This window comes from Heptranchias perlo, chromosome 32 (assembly GCF_035084215.1).
Source record: "Heptranchias perlo isolate sHepPer1 chromosome 32, sHepPer1.hap1, whole genome shotgun sequence".
Classification (NCBI taxonomy): Eukaryota; Metazoa; Chordata; class Chondrichthyes; order Hexanchiformes; family Hexanchidae; genus Heptranchias; species Heptranchias perlo.
The window spans coordinates 10,206,591-10,224,395 of NC_090356.1; the positions used below are offsets into that span (position 1 = coordinate 10,206,591).

Here is a 17,805-nt window from a genome sequence, read left to right on the forward strand (position 1 = left end):
AAATTATTTACCCTATACTTGGACTTGGAAGCATAGTGAACAGTGAGGAGGATAGTGATAGACTTCAAGAGGATATGGTGGTGGAATGGGTGGACACATGGCAGGTGAAATTTAACGCAGAAAAATGCGAAGTGATACATTTAGATAGGAAGAACGAAGAGAGGCAATATAAACCAGAGGGCACAATTCTAAAAGGGGTACAGGAACAGAGACACCTGGGGGTATATGTGCGCAAATCGTTGAAAGTGGCAAGGCAGGTTCAGAAAGCGAGTAAAAAAACATATGGGATCCTGGGCTTTATAAATAGAGGCATAGAGTACAAAAGCAAGGAAGTCATGATGAACCTTTATAAAACACTGGTTCAACCACAACTGGAGTATTGTGTCCAGTTCTGCGCACCGTACTTTAGGAAAGATGTGAAGGTCTTAGAGAGGGCGCAGAAAAGATTTACTAGAATGATTCCAGGGATGAGGGACTTCAGTTACGTGGATAGACTGGAGGAGCTGGGGTTATTGTCCTTGGAACAGAGAAAGTTGAGAGGAGATTTGATAGAGGTATTTAAAATCACGAAGGGTCGAGACAGAATAGATAGAGAGAAACTGTTCCCATTCGTGGAAGGGTCAAGAACCAGAGCACATAGATTTAAGGTGATTGGCAAAAGAACCAAAGGTGATACGAGGAAAACTTTTTTATGCAGCGAGTGGTTCGGATCTGGAATGCACTGCCCGGGGGGGTGGTGGAGGCAGATTCAATCATGGCTTTCAAAAGGGAACTGGCTAAGTACTTGAAAGGAAAATATTTGCAGGGCTACGGGGATAGGGTGGGGGAGTGGGACCAGCTGAATTGCATGGCACGGACCTGATGGCCCGAATGGCCTCCTTCCGTGCTGTAACCTTTCTGATTCTAAAATAGAGGAGCATTTTCAAACTAAAAAGTGGAAAATTTACATCTTCATTTGTGACTGAAATTCTCTGTGACTGAATTTGGTTCCAAGGGCAGCATACAAACATACAAATTAAGAGCAGGAGTAGGCCATTTGGCCCCTCGAGCCTGCTCTGCCATTTGATTAGATCATGGCTGATGTGATTGCGACCTCAACCCGACTTCCCCGTCTACCTACTATAACCTTTGACTCCCTTGTTAATCAGGAATCTAACTCAGCCTTAAAAATATTCAATGACCCTGCCTCCACCGCTCTCTGGGGAAGGGAGTTCCACAGACTCACAACCCTCAGAGAAAAAATTTCTCCTCATCTCCATCTTAAATGGGAGACCCCTTATTTTTAAACTGTTGCCCCTAGTTCTAGTCTCTCCCACAAGGGGATACACCCTCTCAGCTTCTACCCTTTCTAGTCCCCTCAGGATCTTATATGTTTCAATGAGATCTATTTATAGTATATTTGCTAACTCTAAGTTGCAATACTGTGGCTGAACAAAGTATTGAAAGAACAGTACTGCAACCAGAGCTGAACAGAGAACAAGTCTCAGCCAAAGCAATAATCCTTAACAACTGATAAAGGCCCAACTATAACACCAAAAATGTCCCTACTTATGCATGAATATTTACAGTATATCTGCAGTTTTCTAAGTAGTTGCCTCACACGGAGCATCCAGCATAACTAGAGCCCAAATCATGGTACAGAGTCTCAATATAATTGAGGCCTGAAGCCTCATCTCATGTGTTGATAATGAATTGATAAACTGCTAAATCTGTTAAAAGTAGCATTTTTGGCTTTATTCCAGGTTACATCTCTGTTCAGGTGCAATGCTTCTCAGAAATTTGCAACATTACCACTTAGTAATTTGTGAGAGTTGCTTTTGTGCAAAATGTTTTAGCAAACAACACAAAAATAAAGTGCACAACACTTTTCCTCCAAGTCAGAAACTTTGGCAATTTATAATCTATGTTGACACTCCAGTGCTGTACTGAGGAAGTGCTGCATTATCAGAGGTGCCGCTTTTTTTTGGAGACATTAACCTGAGGTCCTGTGTGCCAGTTCCAGAGATTCATGCGAATATTAAACATCCATTGGCAGGAAGTTCTCCTATAGTCTTGACCAACATTCCTTCATCCAGCAATAGATTAACTGGTCATTCATCTCATTACTTGTAAGATCTTGCTGTGTGTTAACATGGCTGCTGCTTTTGCCAAATAAGAATAGTCACTGCACTTCAATGTACTTTGTTGTATTGCTTACTTTGAGACATTTGAAAGGTGTGATAAGATACTATAGAAATGTAAGTCTTTCTTTTACCAGGACCAACAGCATCTGATACTTTTCCAAAGTGGCCATTCTTCTCTACTTAGAAGTGTTGGTAGGTTGGAAGCCACAACAACTGATGTGTATTGTGACCTCAAGTGATGTCCATACAGGTGTGCTTCCTGTGGAGGTCATGAGCTAGTGACCTGAACTGAGAACTCCTGTCAATTTCTCCCACCTCTCAAACTGAGAGATGCAGAGACATTTGCTATACCCTCACTGCCACCTCGATTAATATTAGCTAACCCAACACAGACCAGAGATTGAGCCTGAAATCTTCCTTACATGGCTCAGCACCACTCAAATCCTTTTTAGATATGCTGACTGCCAATAACAGGAAAGTATTGGTTAATATCAACCACTGACAAATAAACTAAACATTTTGAAATAAGTATTCATAAAGACAAAACCAGTTGCTATATATTTTATTTGAAATTGATTGTGACAGGCAAGTTAGTTCTTTTGTTTGGATATGTTTTGCTCTGGAACAGCTTGCTATACAAAAAATTTTGAACTTGTTTTCATCATGTACAATACAAATTTTAATATTGTGAATATGAAGAATTTATGTACCTAGCATTAACTGAAATGAAATTGCTGAGCTTCATTTGACAAAATTCAATTTACCACTACATTATTTTAAGAGATTCATTTTAGCATGTTTAATCTGGTAACTCAATTAACTCATTTTTCTAATACACTGGTTTAGCGTTAGTTTATAAATCACCATTATTATTGCATAAATAGTTATGGTTTGTAGCCTCATGATCCCTCATATTTCTGCAAAGTGGCTCAGAGCACAAAGAGTAGTGGAAATCTAGAACTCTCTCCCCCAAAAAGCTGTTGAGGCTGGGGGTCAACTGAAAATTTCAAAACTGAGATTGATAGATTTTTGTTAGGTAAGGATACCAAGGGATATGGAACCAAAGCAGGTAAATGGAGTTAAGATACAGATCAACCATGATCTAACTGAATGACAGGACAGACTCGAGGGGCTGAATGGCATACTCCTGTTCCTATGATCAGCTATCTACAAAGAAAAGTTCTCCATATACAATAAATAGTCATTTAACAGACGATAATTTTACTTATATCACCTTTTCACATTTAAACTCAAAGTCAAATAACAAACAATCTTAATTTTATTGTGGACACATGGCAATTCCCTTCACCACCGGTGCACTGTGGCTGCAGTGTGTACATCCACAGGATGTACTGCAGCAACTCGCCAAGGCTTCTTCGACAGCACCTCCCAAACCCGCGACCTCTACCACCTAGAAGGACAAGTGCAGCAGGCACATGGGAACAACACCACCTGCACATTCCCCTCCAAGTCACACACCATCCTGACTTGGAAATATATCGCCGTTCCTTCATTGTCGCTGGGTCAAAATCCTGGAACTCCCTTCCTAACAGCACTGTGGGAGAACCTTCACCACACGGACTGCAGCGGTTCAAGGCGGCGGCTCACCACCACCTTCTCAAGGGCAATTAGGGACACACAATAAATGCTGGCCTTGCCAGCGACGCCCACATCCCATGAACGAATAAAAAAAAAACTATTTTATTTGAATAAAGTATATTTTCTCCCAGAGCAACAACATGTTTAAAGATGTATGGTTAGATGGTACAATGGGCCAGTGTGTCAACACAAAGTCCCCTCAGAGCAACTGAGTCTCCTTAAAAAATTGGCCCAAAAGCAAGTTCCCAATCTCAGCTAAATTATCAGGGTGTGGTGTGGGAATGGCAATTAATGGTTGCAGAGTGTGTCCTAGCCAATTCCACAGACCTTCTAGTAGATATAGTTCCAACTAAAGCAGCATTAGAAGAGATCAGGACAAAAAATACATTTTAATGTTGACCAAAAATTGATAAGACCTTTTTTGTAACAGTATTTTACAAAGACCTTATACTAGCTAAAACAAGAAAAGCACCAACTCTTAATTCTTTACCTTCAAAGGCTGTCCTTGGGGAGAATCAAGAAAATTTATTGGTGACATTTATGGAAGATTGCAACCTTTGCTAATATAGGTACAGTATTTGTACATCTCAAACATTTAAATTCTTTTCCATAAGGCCACTTCAAATATATCATTTTACAAAAATGTGTTTAGAGTGCCACATTAAGATCTTTTATCACCTCATTCTATAAATATTTAAAATTAACAAATGCACATTGGTCTTTTCTGATAGGTGCACATTATTCAAAATCAAAACTATTCTATATTCTTTCTAATGCCAATATCATGCAGCACCAATTTAACACAATACTGCAACATTCAGGGGGGCTGCTGAGTTGAGAGCCATCTTTCTGTCATGGGACAATTGGTTTCTCATTCCCTTATCAATATGCAGTATTTTTATTTTATTTACACTGGCATAGAAACTTTCCTTTAATTGTTTATAAATCCTTTAGTGTAATAATTGCATTTAAATACAGATTGATTCAAGCATTCTTGGAACAACTTTTATTCAGATTACTTCTGGATTGCTTTGACATTCTGGTGTTCAGACTGCCAAAGGTACCAGAAAGATATTGATCAGAGTTTGACTATTGCTGATGATTTCTTTCAATAAAGGTACATAAGGATAGGAAATGATGCTACAACATCCAAACATATGGGCACCATATATACAAAATGTCCAGAACACCTCTATAGATTTGCTTCAACAATGTACCACTCTTATCTTCACTAAACTTGCTTTCAACACACCTCATGTGAACTTGGTTAACAATGTGCTGATTGGAATCAGATCCAAAGTGAACCCAAGTAGGTAACAATGGAGGTTGCAATAAGCAACAATATCCATTTATAAACAGCAAATGATGTAAGTTTTAAATCAAAAGAGTAGATAACTTCTGCTACCAGTTTTGCAGTTGTACAGCTTTACTTTTATGTTTTTCTTAAAATTTACACAAAAACACACTGCATTTGTTTCTAATATCATGTTGTTATTTTTTAATTTTCCTTTTGCAAATGAACGTTTAAGTCAAAAAGACTGAAGTTCAAGTATCCAAAAGAGCTATCATGTGAGGTCCCACCCATCACTGAAAACCACCAATAGCTATCCACACCAAATCCTTCCTCCTACCATTTTCCTAACCAAACAACTGACAGGCCCAAATAGTTCTCACACCCACATATGTCCTAAAAAAGGTGCGTTTTCTGTGCTTGGAGGAAACCAATCAGATGCAAATCATACAAATGCAATAATCTGCTTTAAATAGGTCTTAAAAAGAAAATTTTCCAAATCGGCAGCAAAATATCATCATTTTTATTGCTATGATTTGATTTCTCTTCTCTTCCCCCCCACCCCCAAACCAAAAGAAATCGCTGACAATCCTTTACTTTCCAAAATGAGAGAGAAAGACAGCTAGCTATTTGGGAAAGAGTCACCATTTTCTGTTTAATGGTGTTCAAACGTTGAAAAACAGTAGCAAAAAGCCTTGCAGCATTAATAATGAAGATTTCATAATAAATATTTGACAAGGTAAGGAATCTACAAAATGCAGCCTTTTAGGATAGGCCAGAATAAATAAGCCTACCTCCGAGGGCTGAAGAGATCATCCATGGTCAAAACAAGTCCTTCAGGTTTAATTATATCCCCAAGTCTGGCTATAGTCTGTACTGAAAGCAAAAACTCTCCCTTTTTCCTACACTCAGTACTCAAAATGGTGGCACACGCAGTCTTTGAGAGACCTCGGAAAGCTTTCACTGAGCTTGTGCTATGACCTCAGCCACCACGCAGAGCGTAAAAACTTCCCCTCAAAATGTCAGCACTGAGCATGTGCCATGACCCTGCCTCCCTCACATACAGAGCAATCAATCTCTCCCTTTATGTTCTCTAAATAAGCATGCTGAACCAGCTCCCAGCTCCAGGGAGCTTTAGCGAGCATGCTGAAAGAAAAGGGCCCTATCTAGGGGGGTACTGTGACAAACATCAACCAAGATCACTTCAGATTCAAGTTGGTCAGTTTAAAGTACTTCTAAATTGCTGTCACAATACACACGATTAAAAATTATAAACAAATTTGAGACAGTTATAGTCTGAAATAAAAATATTTTGCTCATCAGTAAGCAGCCACTTCAGATTTTTTTTAAAAAAGTAATTATATTCTTCCAAAGAACAGTGATACTTATAATTTCTTACTGCAAAGCACAAAGTGTTTCAAAAGCAATCCTTTTTCCTTCTGAAGGGCACTATGGAAAACAACACTAAAACAAATATATTCCAGACTATCGTATTTCATTTTTGTTCATTATAATTATTTGTATTCCGCAAAATGATCCAAGTATGTGTATTGTTATGTATGTTAAATTAGGTTTAAATTAACAGAATTCATTATTGTTATAGAATCTTATAGCACAGGTGGCATTCGGTCCATCGTGCCTGTGCCGGCTCTTTGAAAGAGTTATCCATTTGGTCCCCGTCCCCCAGTCTTTCCCCATAGCCCTATACATTTTTCCTTTTCAAGTATTTATTCAATTCCCTTTTGATTGCTACTGTTGAATCTGCTTCCACCACCCTTTAAGGCAGTGCATATTGTTCTGACCTTCGTGGATTACATTTAAGATAGTGTCATTTAAAAAATGTATCAGCATTTTGCACTTTTATAATAATATTTGTCATTACTAAGCTTTGCACTATTTAACCTTTCTCCTTTCCTCCTTATAAAATGCTTGGATAGGCCTCCACCCAGCTCCACAGATTTCTGTAGCTCACAAGACTTTTTAAAATTCATTTCAATGCAAAAATTAATTTTCCTGGGTTCCTATTACTCAATTTTTTCAAAATAGCAAATAAAAGATAAATTTGGAAGATGTCACAGCACACCTTATCAGTGCACTCAGGCAGTACCACAGACCTGTGGCGTGCAGGTTCGATCCAACAATCCATTGTACTTCTCATTTCAGATTGTGATGCAGGGAGACACCAAGCAGAGGCCAGGTGTGTGTGTATGCATCAGTATCTGTGAGAGTAAGTGTCAGACTAAGGTACAGTTAAAGATGCCACAGCAATGTCATTTTGTCGATTTGGATCAATACATTTGAAGAATGCAGAACCATTTCAGTCTTAAAGACAAAAGTTAAGAAGCAACAAAATGACTTTTAAAAAGGTTCTAAGAACTTGAACTAAGGGGAAAAAAATGTAGTTTGTAGATTCCTCAAAATTGTACTTTACAAAACAATTTCCAGAATAATTGCAAGAGCTCCCAGTTCAAAAGTAGTAAAGTCTTGCAATACCTAAAGGATTAAAATCCCAATGCTTCTGGGAAAGAAAAAACATTTAAACAAAACATATATTGTTCTTTAACAGTTTTGAATCACTACAGTCTCCAACATTTATCAGGGGAATTGTGGGTCTCGAATCAAAGAAACTTCCAGTGTAACTGCACTGAACAAAAAGGAAAATGAAGCCACCGTGTCAACATTGCATATTTGATTATGGAGATGGTGGAAGCAAATCATTTGACTTCTTTGAAAAATAGAAAAAAGATTCTGGGTAAGGTGGTGTTCTCTTATGGACAATTCACCAAAACAACAATAATAGCACTGAGGAGGTTCTTGTGATTATATTATCAAAAGCAAGAGAACTCCCTCTTACCTAAATTATAACTTTCTAGAGCAAGATAGCCTCAGCTACAAACTTCTGTATGGCCACAATCAAAATAGCTTTTAGGGTCAAACTTGGTGGAGTATTACATATCTTCTTTCTCCCATAGCTCTGTGTCTAACAACTGATGGGGGCCACCTATTAAAGATAAAGTTTGAACGTAAAGCTGAGCTGGGATTTATACCCAAGTTTTCTTGGTGGATCTAATGGCCTATTACTGCATCTTTGGCCAACTTCCTGCAAATTAATTTGTACTCATTTATAGCATAACACTAACCTATAGCTGGTTGTGCCATATTTATATAATTATTGAGGTCATGGATTTTCTAACGTGAAAGCTTTCTGCAGAGAGTTTAAGTTTGTATCCTTACATATATCACCTTTGCATATGCTCTCTCCCACAACTGTGTCAGGTTTTAGTTGAATTAATTTATCTCTAGTAATGGCTTCATCACGGATCGACTAACTCCCATGCTACACCGTCAAAACACACAATAAGCACTGCTGGAGCCTGACCTAGATCTCTGCCAGCTTTCCTTTACATCATTTGGCTATTAAAACAAAGCATACAAATCTATCAACAGCGCTACTAAATGGTGAAATGCCACCGACAAAATCTAAACTGACCAGTTTAAAATGTGGATTTATAAATTCTTTTTGTTCCCAATTATGATGGGTCTGCTCCCAGAGATAGAAAAGGAACAAACATATATTTTCTAGCGCCTGTCACATCCTCACATCCTTATGAAATGCTGTTGGACGTCCTAGTCAATTTACACACAGCAAAGTCCGACAAACAGCAAATGAGATGAATGACTAGTTAATTTATTTTGTTTATGTTGGTTGACGCATGTTGGCCAGGACACTAAGAGAATTTCCTGTTCTGCTTCAAATAGTGCCACAGGATCTTTTACATCCACTTGAACAGGCAGAGAGGGCCTCAGTTTAATGTCTCAGCCAAAAAACAGAATCTCTGACAATGCAGCATTTCTTTGGTTCCACAATAAAGTGTTAGCATCGATTATGTGCACAAGCCCTGAAGTGGGGCTTAAAGTCACAACCTTCTGACTTGGAGCTGAGAGTGCTACCATTAAGACACTATAAAACCAACAAGGGAAATTTTACAAATCGGCCATGAACTTCAATCACAGCAGGCTTTTGACAATTTTGAAAGTCACATTTCACTTCAAGAACAAAAGCTGTGAATTTTTCAGAATGATACTCATTCAGGTTGGTCACCAACTCTCACGCTGTATATATATTATTTAGGCTAGTTGCTACATTCTCTCTGTACTTCCCGACGGCCTACTTATGCACGAGGCTGTTTTCTATATCTCCAGTAAGCAGTAATAATTGCATTCTGTTCTTCAACTTCTGGAACTCTTCCCCAGGCCTCCAGCTCCTTACCTTTCTCTTTCGCCCCTCCACCAAAGCTTCTAAACTCCAACTTGACAGATAGCTATGGACTGCCCACGCTGTTGCTAGACTGTGGCTGGGTGGGCTCAGTGACTGCTGACGATTGCTATCTGGCTGTGGTAGTGGACATGTGGCTTCTAGCAGCTGGCTAATACTGCTGGCGAGCTGGCTGCTGGCAGGTTGACTACTCTAACTGGTCTGTATATCTCAGCGATTTACTAGATAAAATCATCAGGGGCGAATATTTTATCCGCATCAATTGTATAACGTGTATGAATATATCCGAAAAGGTATACTCCAAATGTTGGAAAATGTATAAAATGTAGTGCGAAAATCTAAAATTTCTAGGGGAGGATATCCCTAGACACCCCTAGAACAAAAATTAAGTACAGCATACTTAAGTGCAGTTTGGTGTCCATACTTAAGAAAAGACATACTTGCTCTCGAGGCAGTACAAAGGTTCACTCGGTTAATTCCGGGGATGAGGGGGCGGACATATGAGGAGAGGTTGAGTAGATTGGGACTCTACTCATTGGAGTTCAGAAGAATGAGAGGCGATCTTATTGAAACATATAAGATTGTGAAGGGGCTTAGTGGTATAAACTGGGCGACATGGACATGTTGGGCCGAAGGGCCTGTTTCCATGTTGTAAACTTCTATGATTCTATGATCGGGTGGATGCGGTAAGGATGTTCCCAAGGATGGGTGAAACTAGAACTAGGGGGCATAATCTTAGAATAAGGGGCTGCTCTTTCAAAACTGAGATGAGGAGAAACTTCTTCACTCAGAGGGTTGTAGGTCTGTGGAATTTGCTGCCCCAGGAAACTGTGGAAGCTACATCATTGAATAAATTTAAAACAGAAATAGACAGTTTCCTAGAAGTAAAGGGAATTAGGGGTTACGGGGAGCGGGCAGGAAATTGGACATGAATTTAGATTTGAGGTTAGGATCAGATCAGCCATGATCTTATTGAATGGCGGAACAGGCTCGAGGGGCCGATTGGCCTAATCCTGCTCCTATTTCTTATGTTCTTATACCCATTTGTAAAATTGTCACCACACCGCTGTGTGAAGACGTGTCTGCTGCCCAATCACCACCTACCTACATAGCACATATGAAATCGGGAACTCAGCATGTATGAGTTACAAACTCACATTCCAAAACTGTATGACACAGTACGTAGGGGGTTAGATATGCTCCACCATTATTTGAACACGTGTAGATCCAGAAAGACATGGGAAGTAAACAAACGTAAAGTCAGAAAAACAGAAAATAGGCTAGAGGCACAGAGAACATAAGTCAAAAAATTAAAGTCAATTAACATTAAACTTTTAAAGCTTGTTCTACAATTCAAATAAATTTTCATTTTAGAAAAGTAGAAGTGGGATCCACCTAAGTTCACAGAGAAACAAGAGGGAACAATGAAATAGTGATCTCAAATCTGAAAGTAAGTGTAGCTATGGGTGAATTTTCACATCTTAATAAATGCAGGAGTAACATCAGAAGATTTTAAAAAGAATGTTTGCTATTTTCCAGTCAGAAGAATGACACAGGGACTTGCAGGGGTGTAACCCTGAAATCTAGAGTAGATTCCAAAAGTTGCCATTCAGTAAAAGGAAGCAATCCAACAGCATTTAGAATGAGTAACGGCGCTCATTCTGAAACAGTAGTCTTCATCAAAGGCAGGTCATTTCAATGAAATTCTTGAATGAGATAACAGAATTCGTGGACGATGGTTTTATAGTCGAAGTTCTTACATCTTGACTTTGTGACTTTAAGAAGACATTTAATAAAAGATTAAAACGATTAAAGCAACAGTCATTGGGGTGTTGAAAATTAGATGATAATAGGAATTAATCAGCTCTAACGACAACTGTGACCATCAGAGTATCCCAGGGTTCAATACTGGGCCTCTGCTGTTCACAATATTTAAAAAGGATCTTGAAAAAATAATCAAAAGGTTAATGGAATGTTAACCTTTATATCTAGAGGGCTAGAATATAAAGGGGAGGAAGTTTAGCCACAGCTACACAAAGCCCTGGTTAGACCACATCTGGAGTATTGTGTGCAGTCCTGGACACTGCACCTTAGAAAGGATATATTGGCCTTGGAAGGAGTGCGGCGCGAATTCACCAGCATGTTACCAGGGCGCCAATGGTTAAATTATGGGGAGAGATTACATAAACTAGGCTTGTGTTCCCTGGAATGTAGAAGGTTAAGGGGTGATTTGATTGAGGTTTTTAGGATTTTGAAAGGAACTGATAGGGTAGATAGAGAGAAACTTTTTCTGCTGGTGGGGAATTCTAGGACAAGGGGACAGAACCTTAAAATCAGAGCCAGGCCATTCAGGAGAGAAGTTAGGAAACACTGCTTCACGCAAAAAGGGGTGGAAGTGTGGAACTCTCTCCCACAAAAAACAGCAGATATTAGCTCAATTAATAATTTTAAATCTGAGATCGATAGATTTTTGCTAGCCAAGGGTATTAAGGGATATGGATCCAAGGCAGGTACATGCAGTTAGGATACAGATCAGCCATGATTTCAGTGAATAGCGGACGGAACAGGCTCAAGGGGCTGAATGGCCTACTCCCGTGCCTATGTTGAAGGTGGTTATTATAAGTGGAATTTCTTTCTACGTTTGCAGATAATATGAACATGGATGGGAAAACATGATTTTAAGTGGAAAGCAATAAAATTCAAAAGGGGTTTCAATTCTGATGAATTGCAAATGGAGTGCAATATTATGAAAAGTACATTTAAGATAATTGTGCTAGAAACAGTAAATATGACCACAAAGTGGAGGCTATACCATTAAATAGGGCCAATCAAAAAAAAATCTGTATGTAACCGTTTAAGCATTGTAAGTGTTGTTGTCATGTAAAGCAGCAGTTACAACAGTAAGTTAAATACAGGTGGTATTTGAGCAAGTTCATAGAATATAAGTTCAGTAAGTAACATCGACATACTGCAAGGCAGATGGAGGGCACACACGGAGCCGTGTTTTCAACTGCAATCATCAAACTTACAAAAAAGATGTTGAGTACCAATGATTCAGAGATGGATAGTAAAGATAACATTGGGTTTTAGATGATTGAGGTATTAAGATAGGCTAAGAAAGTAAAACCTATTCTCATCAGAAAAAAAGTTAAGGGAGATGATCTAAGTTTTGTAAATAATGAAGGGAATCAATATGGATGTAGTCAAATATATAATTCAAAGGATAAGAGAATTAAAGACACAAGCTTAACTTAAAGGGAAAAGAAAGTCTAGGGGGAATGATTTTGTTCAATGAAGACCCACCACACGCCCACGAGATGGTGAATTTTCTCTAAGGGTCGGTGGCTTCAGATCGACTCCGAAGCTGATCCCAAGTCAGAGCCTCCACTGCCACCAATAACTGCTCCAAGAAGTTGCAGATAGACTCCCAGACTAGTCTGAAGTCATAGCTCCCACTGCAATCAATGAAACTGCTCCGAGAAATATCGGTCTTTTCTCCACCAGTGCTCATACAGCCCCCCCTCAAACACGAGCCATAATTCAGTTCAATGTCAAGATTCTGCAGTCACTCTTGTACTGACACTGGAACCAACAAAGTAACCAAAGTATCAAGTCATTTCATCAATATACATTGTTTTCACTGCACTTAGCATAGTTGTTGAAGTCTCTGATTCCTGATGGACCTTTTAATTCTGTCATTACTGCTGTTGGAAAGCATGTGGATTCTGCAATAAATATTGATTCAAGAACTGGGTGATGAGGTTCCAGGACAGGGTAAAGAAACTGGTGATCATTAATGGACAAATTGGTGCTGGTAAACAGGGCGATATCAGAGGAGTAAAATGGAAAATGAGGACAAAGAAAGGGTGATAGAAAACTAGAGGAGAATCTTTGACAAGGCTAGGAAATTCACTTCTTGTACTTGTATCCTTCATTAGGAAGGAAAACTTGGAAATGATTTTGGGAAATCTGATAGATGATTATACTTCGATTTTCAGGAAGTGTTTCATAAGGTTTCATACTAGTGACAAATAGCTACAGGTAAGGAGTCATTAAACAGGAGGTAAAATATGGTGCTACATAAACAACTGGCTTAAAAACAGGAAATAAAAGGTAGTTATGAATGGAAATTTTTCAGCCTGGAAAGAGGTTGCAAGCAGGGCACCCTATAAATCAGTCTTGGGGGCTTTGTTATCTTTAATATATAATTAGTTAATCTATCATGGCATTGCACATGGAGTGTGCAAGACCAAGTGCAGTGCTCAGGTCAAGCAGGATTAAACGGTGGGGAAATAACAACCATGTTGGGGAGGAGACAGATAGGAGGAAGAGGGGTGGGAAGAGGAAGGTAGGGGTAGGGGAGATGAATGGAGAGGGGCAAGGGAGATGGATGGGTGATTAAGAGGAAGGGAAGGGGAAGAGGGGAGGAGGAACAGGGGATAGGAAGGAGATGGAAATGGGGGCAAAAAGGAAGGGTCTGTGGAAGGGGAAGAGAGAAGAGGAGAGAATGGGAAGATGGGAAGTCACAGGGAAAGGAGAGAAGGGTCAGGGAGGTGGGGAGAGGAAGAGAAAGGGGATAGAGGAAGTGGATGGGTGAGAAGAGGAGGGGCACGAGGGAGTAGGCGTGTAGTTGAGGATGCTTGGATGATTAGTGGTGTTGGGGACAGCAATTTCCTATGGTCAGTTTTGATTATCTGTCGTGGAGAGGAGCAATCAAAAAGGGTCAATTTTCCTGCTCAGTCGGAATGGGAGCATTAGAATGGGGTCTGGCTGATTTCCCTTTCTGGGAGTGGTAACGCTTGGTCAGCAACAATTTTGCTGCTTAGTGTGGAGGTGGTGTAGTGTGGGCCTGGATCGATTCACTGCCCCGGAGGGCAGGCGGGTGAATGTCATGGCCAAAGTGGAGAGAGACTGCATGAACTGTTTCACAGGGAGATTGACGTAAGCTGCTGAAACTTTTGGGCTTGTTTCAGTAGGCTTTTATTACTTCCGCTCGCAGCTTCTTTCTTCATTTCTGGTACTGCTTTCCTGGTAAGGGACTTGTTTTGAGTGGTTGAGTAACTTTTGAGACCACCTTTTCCATCTACAAATCTTTACTGATATCCTCGATATTTGAAAAATTAGTTCTGCAGGTTTTTGATATATCTTGGTTTCCCAGTAACATGCTTTTTATTGAAATGCTTATTGTTGCGATTACTCAGTGTTCAGTGAGAGGCTTTCGCTGAATGTTCAGTGCTGACTTGTTCCAATTAATTAGTCATTCAATGTTATATTCACAGCACCACCTGCAGATGCAGTTCCTTTAGACTCTTGAGACCACTCACCGTTTTTAATACGTAACAGAATAATGACTTGGACAAAAGTATTGTAATTCTTCAAATTTACAGATGATAAACTAGTCAGGGCAAACAATAAGAAACAAATTAACCCGAGTTAGCAGCATTGCAATCTTTCAGGTAACAGAGCCAATAGATTACAAAAATATGGGTAAGGGAGAGGCTTATCCACATTTGTGTAATCTGAACATCCAGATACACAGAGGTATGATGAGGACTGCTCTCCACGTTTTGTCTCAACTGTTTTGTTCAGCCAAATTTTCTATATTTGTCTTTGAACAAGGGCTTCATGACAATGGCAACAGCTGGCACCACCATTCCTGCATACTCCGTAAATAACCAATTTGATATTTTGTAAGAGGACTTTGTGGTTTTCTTCCTGGAAAAACCACAAAGAAACTGTAATATACTGTAATCATTGACAGAGCTTTCACAGTGTTTATATTGTCCTGGCTCATTCCACGGTGAGCTCCTCATTACACTAATGAACAGAAAAATATATGATTTATCTTAAATTAATGGGTAATTAAGATGATATTGTATGGCTCCCATGTCACATAATTTCTGAACTCTAAGTGATATGACAGTGCTCTCCTTGGAGGAACACAAATAAATTTACTTGCTCACAGCTCCCTTATCAACTGAAAAAGTCAACATCCAAGTTAAATTGCAGCATGATTGGCAAAAAAAAAACTGTCCTTTAAACAGAATTTTTTTTTAAAAATTGTTTTCTGCCAATGCAGTACCACAGTGTGCAGGAAAGATGCTCAGCAAATGACTGAAAAAATGCTGACTCAGTTAAAACTTGGAATTATACTGACTACCAATTCGAGCCTGGCAAGGTTCTAGAATCCAGATCTGTGAATGAAGAAAGCAAGGGCACAGTTTCTGCTAAGAAAAAAAACTCAGCTTTTCCAAAATGAGTAAGTGGATGGTGGGTTGTGAGGGATTACATGCCACAGTGTAGAATGGACTGAGGTATAGGCTTTATTCCTTTCTGCCAGACCCCTTCATTTTATTTGCCACCATGTAGTCTAACGGTTCTTCTGCAAAGTGTGCCTGAATATTATTTGGAAACAGTGAGTTTAGTCTGAAGATTGATGAGAACTAGGGTGAGGATGAAAATCCAGATGATGGTAAGGTGGAAACCCTGAAAGAAACAACAGTCTTTTAGTTCCATCAGCTGCTGCTGTAGAGGAAGACATGGGAAATAAGTAACAAAGCCAAGTTTGTAGCAGTCCAGTAATCAAAACCACCTTTGATCAGAATCATAGAAAGTTACGGCACAGAAGGAGGCCATTCGGCCCACTGTGTCCGTGCCTGCCGAAAAAGAGCTATCCAGCTTTATCCCACTTTCCAGCACTTGGTCCGTAGCCCTGTAGGTTTTGGCACTTCAAGTGCACATCCAAGTACTTTTTAAATGAGTTGAGGGTTTCTGCCTCCACCACCCTTTCAGGCAGTAATGTCAAATAATGTTATACTTCCTGAATCCGGAGCAGTGATGTTTCAGAATATTAATCTGAACTATAAGCATCCTTCTTCGATAATCTAAACCATCCTTCGTCGATAATCTAAACCATCCTTCTTTGATAACCGAAACTATCCTTCGTCGATAACCTAAACCATCCTTCTTCAATAATCTAAACCATTCTTCGTCGATAACCTAAACCATCCTTCTTCAATAATCTAAACCATCCTTAGTCAATAACCTAAACCATCCTTCTTCGACAGCACCTCCCAAATCTAGAAGGTCAGCAGGTGCATGAAAACACCATCACCTCCAAGTCCCACACCACCGCAACTTGGATGTATATTGCCGTTCCTACATGATCGCTGGGTCAAAATCTTGGAATTCCCAACCGAACAGCACTGTGGGAGCACCTTCACCACACGGACAGCAGCGGGTCAAGAAAAAGGCCCACCACCACCTTCTCAAGGGCAACTAGGGATGGGCAATAAATGCCGGCCTTGCGAACGACACCATATCCAAAAAAAGTGCTGTTCTGCATGTCACACTGAGCAGAAACACATAAGCTCTATTCTAATATAAAGTAAATATTACGAGACAGAAAGGGTGCAAAAGAAAACTGGCCACATGACTGAACGGCTTCATTAATGGGACTGTTCCATGAAACAGTCAAGGCTCAATCTCTGGCACCATGGATGTTACAATTGGAAATGGGATTGCTAAATGATGTCACTCCAAGGTATATGTTAAATGGTGCTCAATATTTAAAACAAATTGAAATTAAAAGGATCCTAATAGCTGAACAGATAACAACTGGCAGTTTCAACACTGACACATCAAGCAGAATATGGGAACTAAAGGCACTTTTACATCCAGTGTGCCAACAGAAGCAGGAGTGTGGTACAGTACTCCTTCCAGTGGCGGAACAGCATATTATAAAAGGACATGAACCCCAAACAATCCGTCCTTCAACATCAGGGATCCAACCTTTAAGGTCCAGAAAACAAAAGGTGTGGAAAACAAGTGTCGCTTTCTATTGAAAGAAAGACTTGCATTTATATAGCGCCTTTCACCCCAGGATGTCGCAAAGCACTTTACAGCCAAATCAGTGCTTTTGAAGAGTAGTCACTGTTGTAATGTAGGAAACACGGCAGCCAATTTGCACACAGTAAGGTCCTACAATCAGCAATGTGATAATGCTTGTATAATGTGTTATTAGTGATGTTGGTTGAGGGATAAATATTGGACTGGGGAGAACTCCCCGCTCTTCTTCGAAATAGTGCCACGGGATCTTTAACGTCCATTTGAGAGGGCAGACAGAGCCTCGGTTTAATGTCTCATCTGAAAGACTGCACCTCCGACAGTGCAGCACTCCCTCAGCATTGCACTGGAGTGTCAGAGTAAATTTTGTGCTCAAATCTCTGGAGTGGGACTTGAACCCAAGGCCTTCTGATTCAGAGGCGAGTGCGACCCACTGAGCCACGGCTGTTGGTTCCCCAACAAGCAGCACAAAGAAGCAGTAAAACCAGGAAAGGGTCTCTACACCAGTGAGACTTGCCCAGAGCCTCAAGCTGTTTTCACATCGACCCTAATGCCAGCGCAGCAGGCTAGTGACAGGCAGGTCTTGTGCATCCAGCAGCAACCCAGACCGGTCGCTCCGAACACCCAGCAAAAAAAAAAGGGGCCCTCCGAGTGGTCGACTTAAGCAAATC

General features: G+C 40.0%; 1 protein-coding gene across 7 annotated transcripts in view; it reads right to left on the reverse strand.

Moving 5' to 3' along the window:
* rerea (arginine-glutamic acid dipeptide (RE) repeats a) overlaps positions 1-17,805 on the reverse strand; it is a 399,886-nt gene that overhangs the window by 159,756 nt on the left and 222,325 nt on the right. Inside the window, exon 1 of one of the 7 annotated variants that reach the window (XM_067970330.1) lies at positions 5,808-5,988. The exons of the other annotated variants lie outside the window; for them this stretch is intronic. Coding sequence (XP_067826431.1) covers positions 5,808-5,833 — 26 coding nt within the window. The 5' untranslated portion in view covers positions 5,834-5,988. Of the gene's footprint in view, positions 1-5,807; positions 5,989-17,805 lie in introns of those variants that run through there. 7 annotated transcript variants of the gene reach the window in all.